The sequence below is a fragment of the Gopherus flavomarginatus genome, chromosome 13, assembly GCF_025201925.1.
Source record: "Gopherus flavomarginatus isolate rGopFla2 chromosome 13, rGopFla2.mat.asm, whole genome shotgun sequence".
NCBI classification, from domain to species: Eukaryota; Metazoa; Chordata; order Testudines; family Testudinidae; genus Gopherus; species Gopherus flavomarginatus.
The window spans coordinates 11,221,493-11,235,800 of NC_066629.1; the positions used below are offsets into that span (position 1 = coordinate 11,221,493).

General features: G+C 48.6%; 1 protein-coding gene across 4 annotated transcripts in view; it reads right to left on the minus strand.

Annotated features, from left to right (window-relative positions):
- Nucleotides 1-1,345: 1,345 nt before the first annotated feature.
- The window catches only part of SLC37A2 (solute carrier family 37 member 2), a 60,362-nt gene continuing 47,399 nt past the window's right edge, over nucleotides 1,346-14,308 (minus strand). Inside the window, exons 13-18 of one of the 4 annotated variants that reach the window (XM_050921647.1) lie at nucleotides 11,764-11,812; nucleotides 10,156-10,229; nucleotides 7,347-7,425; nucleotides 6,219-6,316; nucleotides 4,564-4,628; nucleotides 1,346-1,677 (exon numbers count right to left, since the gene is read on the minus strand). In XM_050921647.1, coding sequence (XP_050777604.1) covers nucleotides 1,662-1,677; nucleotides 4,564-4,628; nucleotides 6,219-6,316; nucleotides 7,347-7,425; nucleotides 10,156-10,229; nucleotides 11,764-11,812 — 381 coding nt within the window. In that variant the 3' untranslated portion in view covers nucleotides 1,346-1,661. The other 3 variants (XM_050921650.1, XR_007769153.1, XM_050921649.1) reach the window with 3 other exon arrangements.

Here is a 14,308-nt window from a genome sequence, read left to right on the forward strand (position 1 = left end):
CACTACTGGAGATGCTGGGTAGATTGATAAAAGACAATTTGATAGGCCTATTATTGGTCATGAAGACAATTTACTAGTTTTTCATTCTTTTTTGGAAGGCTGAGAATTAGATGGGTATTAAATTGTTAAGATACAGAAGCCTTGTTCTTAAGTACTTAGCCGCACAGACTGGCATATTGGATTTAAATGGGGCTCTTCCCTCCCCCACCACCAATCTCTCTTTCTAGCACAATGTCTCCTAGACATGGGCATAGTTTGGGGGGACATGGGAGTGTTGCACCCCAAACAGCAAGCTTGGGGCAGGTGCAGAATTTACCCCCATGACTGCCCCATTGGCCTGGCTGGAACTGACCCCCCAAATATATAAATCAATCTACACCTATGCTCCTAAAGATACTTTAAGAAAGAGGAGGAATACATCAGTCAGATGCTTCTGGACATACAGAGGTTGTAGGAGAGAGAATCTTCTTTCCTCCTCCTCCTCACAGTATAGGTCACAAGGATGTTTAGCACTTGACTAGAAAAGTGATAAGCATGGTGTGAGAACTCAGACAGAGTGTCTTTACAAACATTATCAAAGTTACTCTTAAAACAACTGTCAGTGGCCTGCAGATGCAGATTAAGACATTTCAAATGATAGGAATTTAGTTCACTTTGAACAGAGGCCGGATGAGATTATAATCTCACTGAAAGTTTCTGAACTACAAACCATCATACTATGTTTTAAAATTATAAACCAGTATAAAAGATGCTGCTTCCTTCCAGTGTAAAGAGTGGTTCTGGAAACAGCAAAGCACATAATTAAACCTGACTTTGTGTTTATCAGCAAAGCTAGAAGTGGGATTCCTGGACTAAACTAACAAGTCTTTTTTTAGTCCAAATGGCAGCATTCTACTGTCTAGCACTACTCTGTATTATGACCTCAGAGAGCCACGAGCACTGACACAACTCTTTGTCTTGTTCCCAAAAACAAAATTCTTGCTCACAGTACCTGTTTGATAGCTAAAACTATCCATTTATTAGTACCTACTGTGTTAATCTGTCCAGAATGAGAAAGAATCCAGCCACAGGAACTGGCAAGTTTTCATCTCAGTTGCTGAGCACATTAATCAATGTTGCAAACAAATGACGACAGAGGCATCTGAAAAGCCAGAAGTGGGGCTCAAACCTGAGAATTGTTGTTTGAGAACCCGCTGGTGCTCAGACGGAACTGCTGATCTTGACAAGGCAAGGGCCAGCTGTAGCCCATCACACAGAAGGAAGCCAGCCTTGCAGCTCCTGGGGCCCAGCGGCCTTGGGAACATTTCCCTCCACTCCCAGGACAAAGAGGAGCTCCACTACAACACAGGTTTAGCACCATTTTAATAATAAAAGGAATAATGGAAGAGGAACAGAGGCAGTGGGTAAGAGACAGAGGCTCCAATTATACCTCACAAAACAGTCATGGGCCAGAATATACCATCTTCTCTGCATCCTCGCCCTGTATAAAGCTGCTGCCAATGATTAGAGTCCGTGGTGGTTGGGTTTTAGAGCACTACTCATCTTCCCAGTTCATTTTGCCTCCATAATTCCTCCCACTTTAAACTGAGAGCATCAAAGGTGGGTTCTGCCAGCAAAGCCCGTCACTGCTGCACTCTGCTTCCTGGTCACAGGGAGTCAGGTCAAAATTCTTTAAATCTGCGAGAACAAGAACCGCGATTAGAGCACAGCCCATGGAGTGTGGCCAGGCAGGTGCCTGCCAAGGAACAGTTTATTTTCATGAGTTTAATTACATTCGACACGCTTCCAAAGCACTTTTAAGCCTTACTAGCCACCGCTTCCCAGGTGCTCAGATACAGTCAGGGATAGATGGAACTTTGCTCCGATGGAGATTGTTCAAGAACTGCAGTGTGCCAGAATCCAAAGCCAAGTCACTAGTACTTACATCCTGCCTCTTTACATAGCCCTCACCCAGCTAACCTCACCTGCCAAGTTTTAGACCCACGGAGTCCTTGTGCAAGGGAAAGAACCAAAGGAGCAAGCAGGGAGAGAAGGCAGCAGAGATACCGCCCCCATTTTGGTTCCTGCTAACGCAAGAGCCTAGTGGGTGTCCCAGAGAGCAGAAAGCAGCTCACAGCTGTTAATTTGATTCCAGTGGGGAACTAAATAGTGAGAGTCTGAGAAACAACCCAAGAGGGACATGCAAGGACCACCCAGGGGCTGAGGTGGCTGCAGCACCTTCCAGAGGCTGGGGGTCCCAACATAAGGAGACACCAGCACTGCAGTGACTATGCAGACAGTGAGACAGACCTCAGTGACCACATGGGCCTCAGCTTTAGACATTAGAACCTTCTGCTGAGAGGGAATTTGGGGACAGAGCTGACTGTCCCAACTTTCTAGCCCAGCCCCCAAAGGCTGGCAGACGGGATAGTACTGTCGGGCCAGATCCACAGGAGGAGAGGCTGGCTTTTGTTGGTCCCATTCTTAAGCGCCTTCCCCACACCCCATTCATTGCATAGGGAAAATAGCACTTAACTCAGGCTTTGTGGATCCTGTTTTAGTTCCAGGGATTTCTAGGTGCCTAAAAGTTCGGTGTTGCAATATCTATGTCCCTGTGGGGATCTGGGCCTTCGTCTTAGTTGAAGGTTGCAGCTCTTGCACTGCAGCATTCCTCCCTCTCCTTGCTTCTTCACAGCTATCGCTGAGAATGAGCCAGAATCACACTGCGGAGACTTGAACTCACAGCTTTCTGGCCCAGTTCTCCCAGCTGTGCCACGCTCACAAGCCCCGAAAAAAGGGGAACCTTGTCTCATAAAATGCAACAAGAGGCACCCTGGCTATAGCCCTGCTTTTCCAGGCTGCTGTTGAGGTGACTCTCTCAAGAAGGCAGAACCAGCCAGATATAAATTGAGGTCCAGCTGCCATTAGCTGGCTGAGCCCACCATATTCCCTTCCCAAGGGATCAGACTGGAGCCTCAGACACCAAAGGGCTCTAAACAGAGCCTGAAGCATCACCCTGACTGACCAACATAAAGGAAGCAGGTTTGCCACCCTTTGGTGGACCCAGCAAGCGCAGAGTGGCACATTCCCAAAGCCAGAGCTGCTCACATCACATTCTCCCTGGGGCCCATTTCTGCCGGCAGATGGGCACACGTCACTCTCATCACTCCAAAAGGGAGCTCGTTCAGGTTGGAGAAGCTAGAACTGGGCCCTTTGTGACAAGGTAGCCGAGACATGAAAGCAGGAGTCTTATTACCCTGCCCCAGGGCTGAAGAGGAGACTTGGGCCAGACTTACCGTAACACAGGGGCCCAGAACATGGCTACAAAAAAGCTGTTTACCTGTAAACATAATCAAGATATAGTGTACCAGACTCCTGAGAGCATGGCAAGAACACACCTTGGCAAAGCGCAGCCCTGCACCACCACGAGCTGCCCTGGGATTGTCAGTTAAATTGCAAAGATGGCCTCTGAGAAATGTAGTCTACAATCTCATCAATTTCTTTTGACTCCAGGACAAGACACATGATTGTTACCTTCATTTTACACAGGCTTGGAAATTACTTTGATTGGTACAGCATTACATTTCTATTTTTATCATTAGATTCACTGGCAAGATTACAGGAGCAGTGGGGCTATGTACTTGGCCACTTGTAGTTTGTTAGTTTAACACACTCGTTGGTGGTCAGACAAGATGATCTGATGGTCCTGTCTGGCCTTATACGCTAGGACTAAAAATTTGGTGTCCAGATCAGTGTGTGTTTGGACATTTCCAGACAGTCTTCTGGTCAGTTAGCCCCACTACTCTGCAATTATGACCCAGAGCACAGCATGTGCCGCTCTCACAGTCAGGCACTGGAGATGGACATATTGGATTCTTTTCTTTGGAAGCTGTTCCCTTAGAAGTCCGTTGTATGACTACTGTGCCTTGGGTCTCTACTCTTCTTTAGTTAGCCACGGAACAGACACCTTCAAGTTTACCCCACAGATGCCAAGAAAGAAAAATCAGGATAAATTGCAGATGGAATTAGCTGCAGCAGCAAAATAGCAAAGATACTCACAATACAAACTATTTCCCATCCAACACTACTGCGTGTGTTAGTGCCACAGAAGAGCTAAGAAGACACACAAGGACAATTCATTTAGAACACATTAATAGGGTTTTGCAGGGATGGAGGTAGAACCCTTGGGTCATTAGAACAGTCATAACTCTCCCTGGGTTCTTCTGTGGCCCAGGCTCTAGGTGTCCCTTTGGGCATGCTTGGGGGATAGGATAGGGGGTGGGGAGGCATTCATTGTACAGGGGGTTCCATCAAAGACTGGACAAAGACAAAACATTTATAGCAGCATTTGGGGTGCTTCCCATTCTAAATGCAGGGAATGCAGCAGCAGACGTAAATTACCCAAGTACAGTATGTTTCCTTTTTCAATGGCATCTACTTTAAATCTAAAACTCCTATGTGCACTCAGCCATGTACCATACCTGCATATTTTGCTGGAAGTGAAGGCTTCTCTGCCAGTGTTACAGGAGATCTGAGAACAGTCATAGAAATACACGACAAACTTGGGATTTTAGAAGCACATACCCTCTTTTTCTTGTGTAGCAGCCACACCATCCTTTAATCTCTTTATACACCACCCGGGAAAGGAACTGGAAGGGAAAAAGACACTCATGATTCTAGCCTCTGGGAAAGTATTGAAGATACAGTCCCCCCCCCCGACCACCTTCCCTGTCCCTGGAGTGAATGAGAAGTATGCAAACAACTGGATGAATGATTTAGTCTGAATTTAGTTTGTCAAGCCATGTACTGTCTATAAATGTATTATTTATTCACCACAGTTCCAGGGAATACTTCTTTGTTTGTGTCAATTGAGAGTATTTTCATTATGAGTATCCAAGAGTCAAAATTCTGATAGGACAAAGGAATCACAGGGTCTACATGTAACCCCTGATTGGATGAACATATTCCTAACATCAGGTTTCCAAGGCCAACATTTGGTTAAATACAGGCTTTGCTTTCTGCCAATGCTCTGAAACATTTACATCATTTGCCGTCTCCATGACTATTCCTGCAAAGTCTTGTTTTCTAGAGTGTTCACGCAAAGCAAAACCCGCACACCTGCAATCAAAAATCTGACAAAACAGGAGTGGAAAAGCTCCTGATGTAGAGCAGGATGTCCTGCAATGACATGGAAAGGTGCAGGATGCAAATCACAGTGAGCCTGGCTCACTTCCAGCAGAGTTACCTCCTTATGGAAGTGGAAAGCCAGCGAAAAGGTGTTGTTGGGAGTGGGGGGGAGGAATACTGCAAGAGCACAGATTCCAACCCAGACTGGGGCCCTACGGCAGTGCTAGGTGCTGTACACAGGTCAGCGACAGAGCCAGGAACAGAACCCAGGTATCCCCACTTCCAGTCCAGTGCCTTGCCCATTGATCACTTTGTCCCTTTCAGCGACCCCTGGGCAGTTAACAGCAGCACTGGCTGTCGCAGAAGGAGGGGGAGACAAGAGTGCAGATTTTCTTTCGATGCCCCAGTGCAGTGCAAAGGAATTAGCAAAGTGGTTCTGAGCCGAGGTTGTTACACAAATCTAGGAACCACTTCACAATGGCTAAGAGAACCCGCTGTGCATAAAAGCAGCACTACAGATGGAAGAGGCTGTTCATTGTGCCTGGCTTTATGCAGAGCCCACCGCTTTCACCATGCATGCGACAGTCCTATTTACATGGCGCTTTTGCCTTCTATCTTGAAGGGTCCCAGAGTGTGTTCTAAGCTATGGAAATGCTCCCCACACTGAAATGGAGTCTCCTGGACAGCGGAACCCATTGCTGTTTGACATGTGCACGGCAGCACCACACAAGAGTTTAGGGCAGGAAATGAAGAATCCTGTCTCCAGCTGACACGCCAGGAGTAACACTGGGAGACATATGCAATTAACCCCACTGGCGTTTGGTTCCTCCCTCTAGCCTTGACAAGCATGCCAAGGGCTGTCCGTCAAACATGATGTTAATCCCTCAGGATGCTGGGACCCAAATTCAATGCTGCCTCAAAGAGAAGAGCACCAAATACTCAGGCACCAGCACTATGTGCTACAGCTCCTGGCCTTTCCTTAGCAGCTACCCATCCAAATGCAGGCCAGGCCAGATACTTAGCTTGTGAAATGAGACACAACCCCTGGCCCAGCTGCACACCAACCCCCTAATCTGTATCAAGAAGCCACAGCAGGCTCAAGAGAAACCCACCAGGCAAGCCAAGATATCCGCTGTTATTAGCATGTAGAAGACATTGTTCCAGCCAGTGGGAGAGATCAGCCCTGCCAGCAGGGGGCCCAGAGCAGCACCTGCAAAAGGACAAACAAACAAAGCATATCACTAGCAGCCATGAACCATCCCGGGCAGCCAGCCTTTGGGCACTGGCATATGCAGGGCAGAAAACCCATACTCAGCCCCCACGTCAGTTCTGGCACACGTGCTGGAGTGAGTGCTTGAAGGTTGCATGCTCAGAGCTGCAGGCTCCAGCTCCTCTGCCTGCTCTCTCAGTCATCTCCTCCCCTGCCTGCGTCTCACCTTGCTCCCACTCCCACCTTGGCAGCCGCTGCTGTTCAGCAATGCCCCTGCTATCAGGCACTGGCCAGACTCGCTGGATGCTGCAGCTGGGCCTGCAGATCCAGCTCCCACTTTCTGAGGGCCAGAAGAGAACAGAAGAGCTTGCTTCAAGTCTCCCCTCTGAGCAGTCTCCACACATGGCTAGCACTAGCCTCACAGCCCTGCTCAGGAAGTGAGTGTGCCTGAACTCCCCTGGCTCCGGCCACAGGCAGAGCTGGAGGAGCCGGCAGTCGCTTTCCTCCTGCCCCAGCCTGGGTGTGTCTCACTGCACAGCTCAGTTGCACAGCAGGGTTATTTATTGGGCACTGGGGACCATTTAATCGCCAGGGCCCCTGAGCAGTGGAGTTTGAGTCTACTTGGTAGTTTGAAAAGCTCCCTGCAGCACCTGCACCATTAGCTCCGACCCCCAGGGCCGTGGGAACCCAACCGTTCCCCTGGGTCTTATACCCTCCCTTCCCGTCTCTCTGCCTGCCCGAGAATGGGTCCTGTAAGCTTACAGGACCCAATCACCATCCCTGCAGAGGGAAGTAAAGAGTCTCTCTCCCTTTCCATTCTCTTGAGTAAAGCAGGCTGGCCCCGGACCATTTCCAGCTCACCAGCAGCCTGTGTTCCCTTAGGGCAAAGGGTGCTGGACCCTGGGGTCAAAAGGAACGTAGACCCTACTGGAGGCAGGAGAGCTGGGGAGTTGAATTAGGTTCTCCAGCTGTTGTATGGAGTTCTTGGAACAGTTTGCCCCCCTTGGTTAGTACAGCCAACCCTACTCACCTACAGATCCAGTCCCATCAATTATGGCTGTAACAGTGGACAGGGCTTTTGCATTTCCTTTGAGACACTCGTGAGTTCCCTGTGCAGGAGGGGGAAGTAAAAAATAAATAAATAAATAAAATCAAAATACTGGAGTAAAAATGAGGGATACAACTTGGGATCCATTCAGTGCATCCTGAACCCTGACTAGGGTGACCAGATGTCCCGATTTTACTGGGACAGTCCCGATTTTTGGGTCTTTTTCTTATACAGGCTCCTACTACCCGCTGACCCCTGTCCTGATTTTTCACATTTGCTGTCTGGTCACCCTAACCCTGACTCATTCTGGTTACTGGGTTAGTCCAGGACCTGTCTCCAGCTTCCAGCGAGGAACGCTGGTATCAAAATGCCAGAGAGGTTTCTTCTGTGACAGGCAGATTTAGGAACACACTGTCTAGAGAGACAGTTCCTTGAAGAGGGGAAACCCCTTTCTTGAATACTTGCCCTGGGGAGGGAGATTCTTAGACCAGTAAGTGACATCTTTGGGAGGTTGCTCCCCTTCCATGTACCAAGCAGGGGCAGCATTCCAAGAGTCTGATTTTCTGCACATTTCATGTTGCCTCCTACAGCCACGTTCCAAAGGCAGGCGAGGAGCATTAGAGCTCACGATGGCTGAAGTACTTTGCTCTGCATGAAGGAGAAACTGCTTTGGCCTCTCTGAAGTCCTGGCTTATGCTGGTTGGAGCGGAGGGATTTTTGAAGACTGAAGGTTGGGGGCAAATTGATTTTTTGCAGGCCTCTTCGCAGATTTACTGCATCTGGCTGCCCAAAACTGGGTCAGGTTCTCTGCTGTTTCTTACAGTGTTCAGCTACATTCGTACTGAATCTTTGGAGGAGGAGGGGTGGTGGTGGCACCTCCGTAGCTTGCCTGAGTTGATAGTAAGATTGATGAATGGATAATAGGATCGTTACTGAGGACTTCCATTGCTGTAGTGCCCAATGACCCCAATCAGGTGCAAGGTTCCATTGTACTAGGCACGGCACAAACATAAAACAGACCCTTCCTGCAAGAGCTAAAAATCCAGTGATTTTAATCCCATCTGATTTTATTAACTCTGCTTGTAAAGTTTTCAAGACAAGGGATTTTAAAGAGGTTTCAGAGCCAGGTGCCCAAATATCACTAAAATCTAACTCCAGTTGAATTCCAAGTCCCTTCTTTTCCTTTCCCCTCACCCCCAAAATCCTAACTTGTAGCCAGTTACGAAAGCCGGTAGAAAGGTCTTCAATTTGAACAAGCTGAAAGTGTCATCTTTAACAAACAACCCAAAGTTAATTCATAGAGAATTAAGGATGGAATTTTCAAGCGCGTATTGTGCTGGCTCCACTCTGCTTCCACTGAAGTACATGGAAGTTAGCTTGACGCAAGCCCAACTGCAGGTTGTAAAAACACTAAGTATAGTGGTGCTACCTCCCCACTCTAATAAAGTCTTAATAGGAAGCTCCTAAGGAGAAGGTTATTTAGAGGATAAAGCGAGCAGCGTCCCTCGGAAGACCTTCCAGTTTGTTAGAGGAACTTTTGGGCAGTTGCTCACAGTGGGGCCATGGCAAGGAATGGGACTCTGTGCTGTCAGACCACAGAGCTGTTTACCAACTAGCCTTACATTTGATTTGAAGAGCGTCAGTCCAAGCATATGCCAAAACTGGGAAGAAGATGTTCTGGTCTTCAAAGCAGCAGCAACAGAAAATATCCTTCCACAACTGAGGAACACTTGGACCGGACTAAATCTTTTGAAACAGATACTAGCAAATACTTTCTTATGCTTGGCTGCTCTGGAGAATTTACCTCAGGGACGCTTACAGCCGGCGGATTGCATAAAACCACAAATCCTTCTGAACTGCCTCGGAGATGTCTGAGCACTCCATACCACATCACTTAAATCCCTCCAAGTTTCTAATGCAGCATCCCAGCCCTTGTCCCCCTGCCACCAGGAGGGCTCAACCCAGGTGTCAGTGATGAGAAGACTTTCCTGCACTTGTGCTGTGTGCAATCCTAGCCCAGGGAGGGGAGGAGGGATTTGTACTAATGAGAGGCCCAAGATGTGGGTATTTGCACATGATCCACCAGTAACAACCCTCTACGGCGAAGCTCAGAAGAGACAGAACTGCCTTTGTGTGGAGGGCAGTGCACAAAAAGCTGCAGTGGGAATGGAAGGCCTCAAACTTTGAGCCAGGCAAAAAATAAGAAAAAAGGCTCAAGTGAGATGAGAGGGGCCAGGTCTACACTAGGAAATTAGGTCCGCATAACTACATAGCGTTGGGGTGTGAGAAATCCACACCCCTGTGCAATGCAGTTAAAGCAACCTAACCCCTGGTGTAGACAGTGCTATGTTGACGGGAGGGCTGCTCCCACCGACATAAGTCCCACTTGTCAGGGAGGTGGAGTACTCACACCAATGGGAGGGTTGCTCTCACCAACACAGCTACCGCTTGTCAGTGGGGTGGAGTACCCACAGCAACAGGAGGGCTGCTCCTGCTGACACAGCTACTGCCTGTCAGGGGGATGGAGTACTCACACCAGTGGGAGAGCTACTTCCACCAACACAGCTACCGCCTGTCGCGGGGTGTGTGTGGAGGCGGGGGAGTGGAGTAGCCACACCGACAGGAGGGCTTCTCCCGCCAACACAGCTACCACCTGTCAGGGTGGGGTGGAGTACTCACACCAACGGGAGGGCTTCTCCCATCAGCGTAGGTAGTGTCTTCACTAAAGTCCTGCAGTGTTTTAAGTATAGACCTGTCCCAAGAACAAACAAACAAACAGTGTAATTCTTACCAAGTCAGCTGAAACCGCTGTCGTAATGAGAGCATACGGCCCATTCACCAGGGCACCACATACAATTAGCATAGCTGCAAAGAGAAAGAGTATCAATACTACAGCACAGCTGGCCCTGCTGTATGCCAAGATCCTACAGCGATCCACTCAGAGATTTGTGTATTTGCTACACTCCACTGTAGGGAACAACCCTGTTCTGGCAGGATCTACTGGGTGCTTCTAACTTTCTATGAACTCTCAGTTCTGCCACTGAGTTCATAGTGGGACAACGGGGTCACCATGGGAGCAAGGGAATTGGAAGTAAGAGCCATTTGGAGTTACAGGGAGCCCAGGAAGGCCCTGTTAGGTTAAGAGTCCCCTCTTCATCTCCAACACACTATTCTGGAGGTCACTGCAGGACAGGTTCTATGTCACACATTTACTCTTCCCTTTCAGAAGGTCACGTCTTCCCTCCTCTGCTCCCCTAGCGCCTGCAGGCAGAAACAAAGGGTACGTCCAGACTACCCGCCGTATCGGCGGGTTAAAATCGATTGCTCGGGGATCAATATATCGTGTCTAATCTAGACGCGATATATCGATCCCCGAGCGCGCTTATATCGATTCCGGAACTCCATCAACCCCAACGGAGTTCCGGAATCGACAGGGAGAGCCGCGGACATCGATCCCGCGCGGTGAGGACGGGTGAGTAATCCGATCTTAGATATTCGACTTCAGCTACGTTATTCATGTAGCTGAAGTTGCGTATCTAAGATCGATTTTCCCCCCCTAGTGTGGACGAGCCAAAACTCTTACAACACGACTTCAGTGATGCTGTGACCTCCATTTCAGTCACCTAGCTGATAAGTGATTGGAGCCTGAGTCCTGGGAAGAGGGCCAGGAGATGAAATAAGACAAGTTGGGGCCCACTTTATTCGGCAGCTCTCAGCCATAGTTAGGTGCTTTGACAAGGGTGACAGTGAGTGACGCTCAGCCCAGAACAGCCTGGATGAAAGGAAGCTTTGCTGGGGACCTTGATACAAACAGGTTTTGAAGGCAGAAATGGGGTGTTGCTGGGGGGTGGAGAGGGAGGATTTTTAAAAATAACAGCAATAGCAACCGTGTGGCACCAATGACTAGTTTGGAGTTTAAGGCCAGAGGGGGGCACTGTGATCACTGAATCTGATTTCCTGCAGGCCACTGAATTTCACCCAGCAATTCCTGCATGAGCCCAATAACTGTTGGGGCCATGATTTGATTTAAAAGATGTCCAGGTGATGGAGATTTCACCACATCCCTAGATGAATTCTTCCAATGGTCAACCAATCTCCCTGTTAAAAAAAGCCATCTTATTCCAGTTTGAACTTCACCAACTTAAGGTACAATGGCTGGAAGGTACTTCTGCTTTTGGATGCTAGATTAAAGAGCCCTCTAGCATCAGACATCTTCTCCCAGTGTACATAACTACAGTCCATGGTCTACCAGTTAAGATTTTCCCTAGGGCAGATAATTCTGGAGGAGATGGGAGAACAAGACTAGAGGGTTTATTTGCCTCCAGAGAGGTACATCTAGAAACTCAAACTTGTGAAATCGCTCACTGGTTTGTTCCCAAGAGTCTGAAGTTCTACTTACCTATTGAACTGCCTATTCCATTCTGGCCAACATGATTGTACAGGAATAGCTGGAAGCAAAGCGGAGAAACTGATTATGTCAGCAGGTTAGAATTACCAAGCCCCTTAGCTAATTTCTGCTCTCCTCCCTAGACCTCAGCTGGGTGGAGTGCCATGGCCGAGCTGCAGCTATAACAAGTGGGCACAAGTATCAGGGTTATTTCCATGGAAACCCCCCACGGACAATCCCGGACCACAGACAGCAATTTGTCACAAGTTCCTCCCCCATTCAAGAAGGAACTCGCCTTCCTCTCGAGATCAAGCAGAGCGTCCCTGGGTCCCAGATGAGTTGCAAGGTGCAGTGAGCTAGTCCTGCCTGGATTCTGGTTCTGTTCCCTTTCCCAGCATTTTAGCTTGCAGTGGTATGCAAGACCCCTGAGTCCACATCTGGATCCTTTCAGACAAAGGAGGGACCACCACTGTCTATCTTGGGGGCCTAATGTCAGGTGCTAAATCCATTCTCTGAGAGTCCAAGTCTGTACTTGCAGCTCTCACCGAAGCCAGCAGTTGGGGTGCTCATACCCTTTGAATGTTAGCCCACTTACTTAGCTGCCTAAATACACACTGAGGTCCTTATTTTAGACCTAGTTTGTGGCTGAGGCATTTTGGGCACAATACATGCACATGTGCACAGCTCCCTCTCAGCGCAAAAGGAAATGCTCACAGAATTTGGCCTCGGCTCAAGAAGGCTCTTGGGCAAACCTAACCTGCACTCCAGCAGTTAAGTTCTCCTGCTTTCCATGCTAAACTCCTGGAACCAGATGTGTCAGGGTGGAGGATGCAGCAGTATTGATTCTGTACTGGTCTCTTGTCGCTTCTCCCAGACAAGAGTAAAACAGAGAGGGTGAGGAGAGCCAATTAGACCTATGAGCTGGGTGGGAGGTCATTCAGTGATCAGAGGGCACTGTTAATTCCAAGGCAGCATTAGATTGGTTAAGAGCCACTATCCTGAATGGAGATCTTTTTAGGAGTTGTGGAGTTGAGTGTGGGAAAAGAGGCCCACTGTGGCATGTTAAGGAGAGCGTTACTTCCATCCTTGCTTGCTGAGGGAAGGGGGGTCATTGCCACATGGTAGAAGAGCATGGGAAAGCAGGACTGAAGGGGAATAACAGAGCCAGAATCTCTCATTTGGCCTTCAGCTCTGTGGTTTGACTGCCAGATAAAATAGCAGCAGCTGGTAACTGAACAGCTAGCCAAACACAGCTATTTTTGAGATTCAGTTTCATTTGGTGGGCTACGTGAATCCTGAGTCTGGAAGAAGGTGAAATCCAGCAACACAAAATCATTTGTCTCTGTGGTGCTATCACTGCTCTAGGACGGCATAAGGACCAGGACCTCACAGCCTGCATTCTGACCTCCTAGACATGGTGTCACTGTCGCAGCTTTGCACTAATGATAGACTGCAGCATCAGAGGCATTTGGGCTGGGAAGAGAATTGCAACTAAGAGTCAGAGTGCATTCACATTGCAACTTGCTCCAATTAGCTGCTTTTAGGGGTGAACAGTGAAGTCTAACTGAAGTGGAGTTCAGCACAGACATGGGAGGTATACTACCCATGGGGGAAAAACCACAAACATTTTAACTTTAACCCCTCCTTTACTCCAGAACCCACAGGGCACTTTTGGGCTGGCAGAAGGAGTCCAATTGTTAGAGCCCTGCACAGATACATAATTAGTATCTGCATCCGATCTGCAAACATAGCCCGTGGATATCTGCAGATTTGCAGGGCTCTGTCCATTGTGATAGGAGGTGTTGGATTATTTTCAGCAACTATCAACGTTGGCTCCTTTGATCTGGTGACCCAGAGGTACCATAACCTGCCACCAGCCCAGACAATATCTGCCAACAGGCCCATCTTCCCAGCACTGTGCAGCAGGGTCTGACAGTCCTGGATGCCTGGATGAGCAGCCAGAGTTTAAGAACAGCCTCCTGGCTGCTGCTGGGTGCTGTGCAAAGTAGACAGGAGGGCTTCCCATTTTCCCTGCCTGAACCACCACGCATTTGAACAGAGAAGGAGCTCCAGCAGAGAGCAGTCAGATGCCAGCCTCCTGCCAGATCTGCATAGCAGCAGGACTGCCATCCGCACCTCACTGATTCACAGCTGCACCAAGAGCTGCTCTGTGGTGCAGAGAACTCCAGTGCCTTAGAACAAAAAGGGATGGCTATTCCCTGATTCATTCATTTTTGCTCCCAACCTCCATTCCTCTTGGAGAAACCAAGACCCTGAAGGTGCCTTTCTACCCCAGCTAAAGGGAGTAGATGGGTTCCTATTCAGCGATGACTCCAGCCTTACTTGGAATGACGCATTAGGAGTTTTGAACATTAATAGTGGAGTACAGCCGTTCTATTTCAGACCCACACTGACTAGGCAGAGGACCAGTCGTCCTGAGAGAATTGCTCTACAGCTCCTGTCTCTTACTGGAGAACATTACAAGAGCTAGCACAGGGCAGAACCAGGAAGCTATTCAGTCTCTAGGGTGCAGACCAAGCACACTTGGTATCAGGCT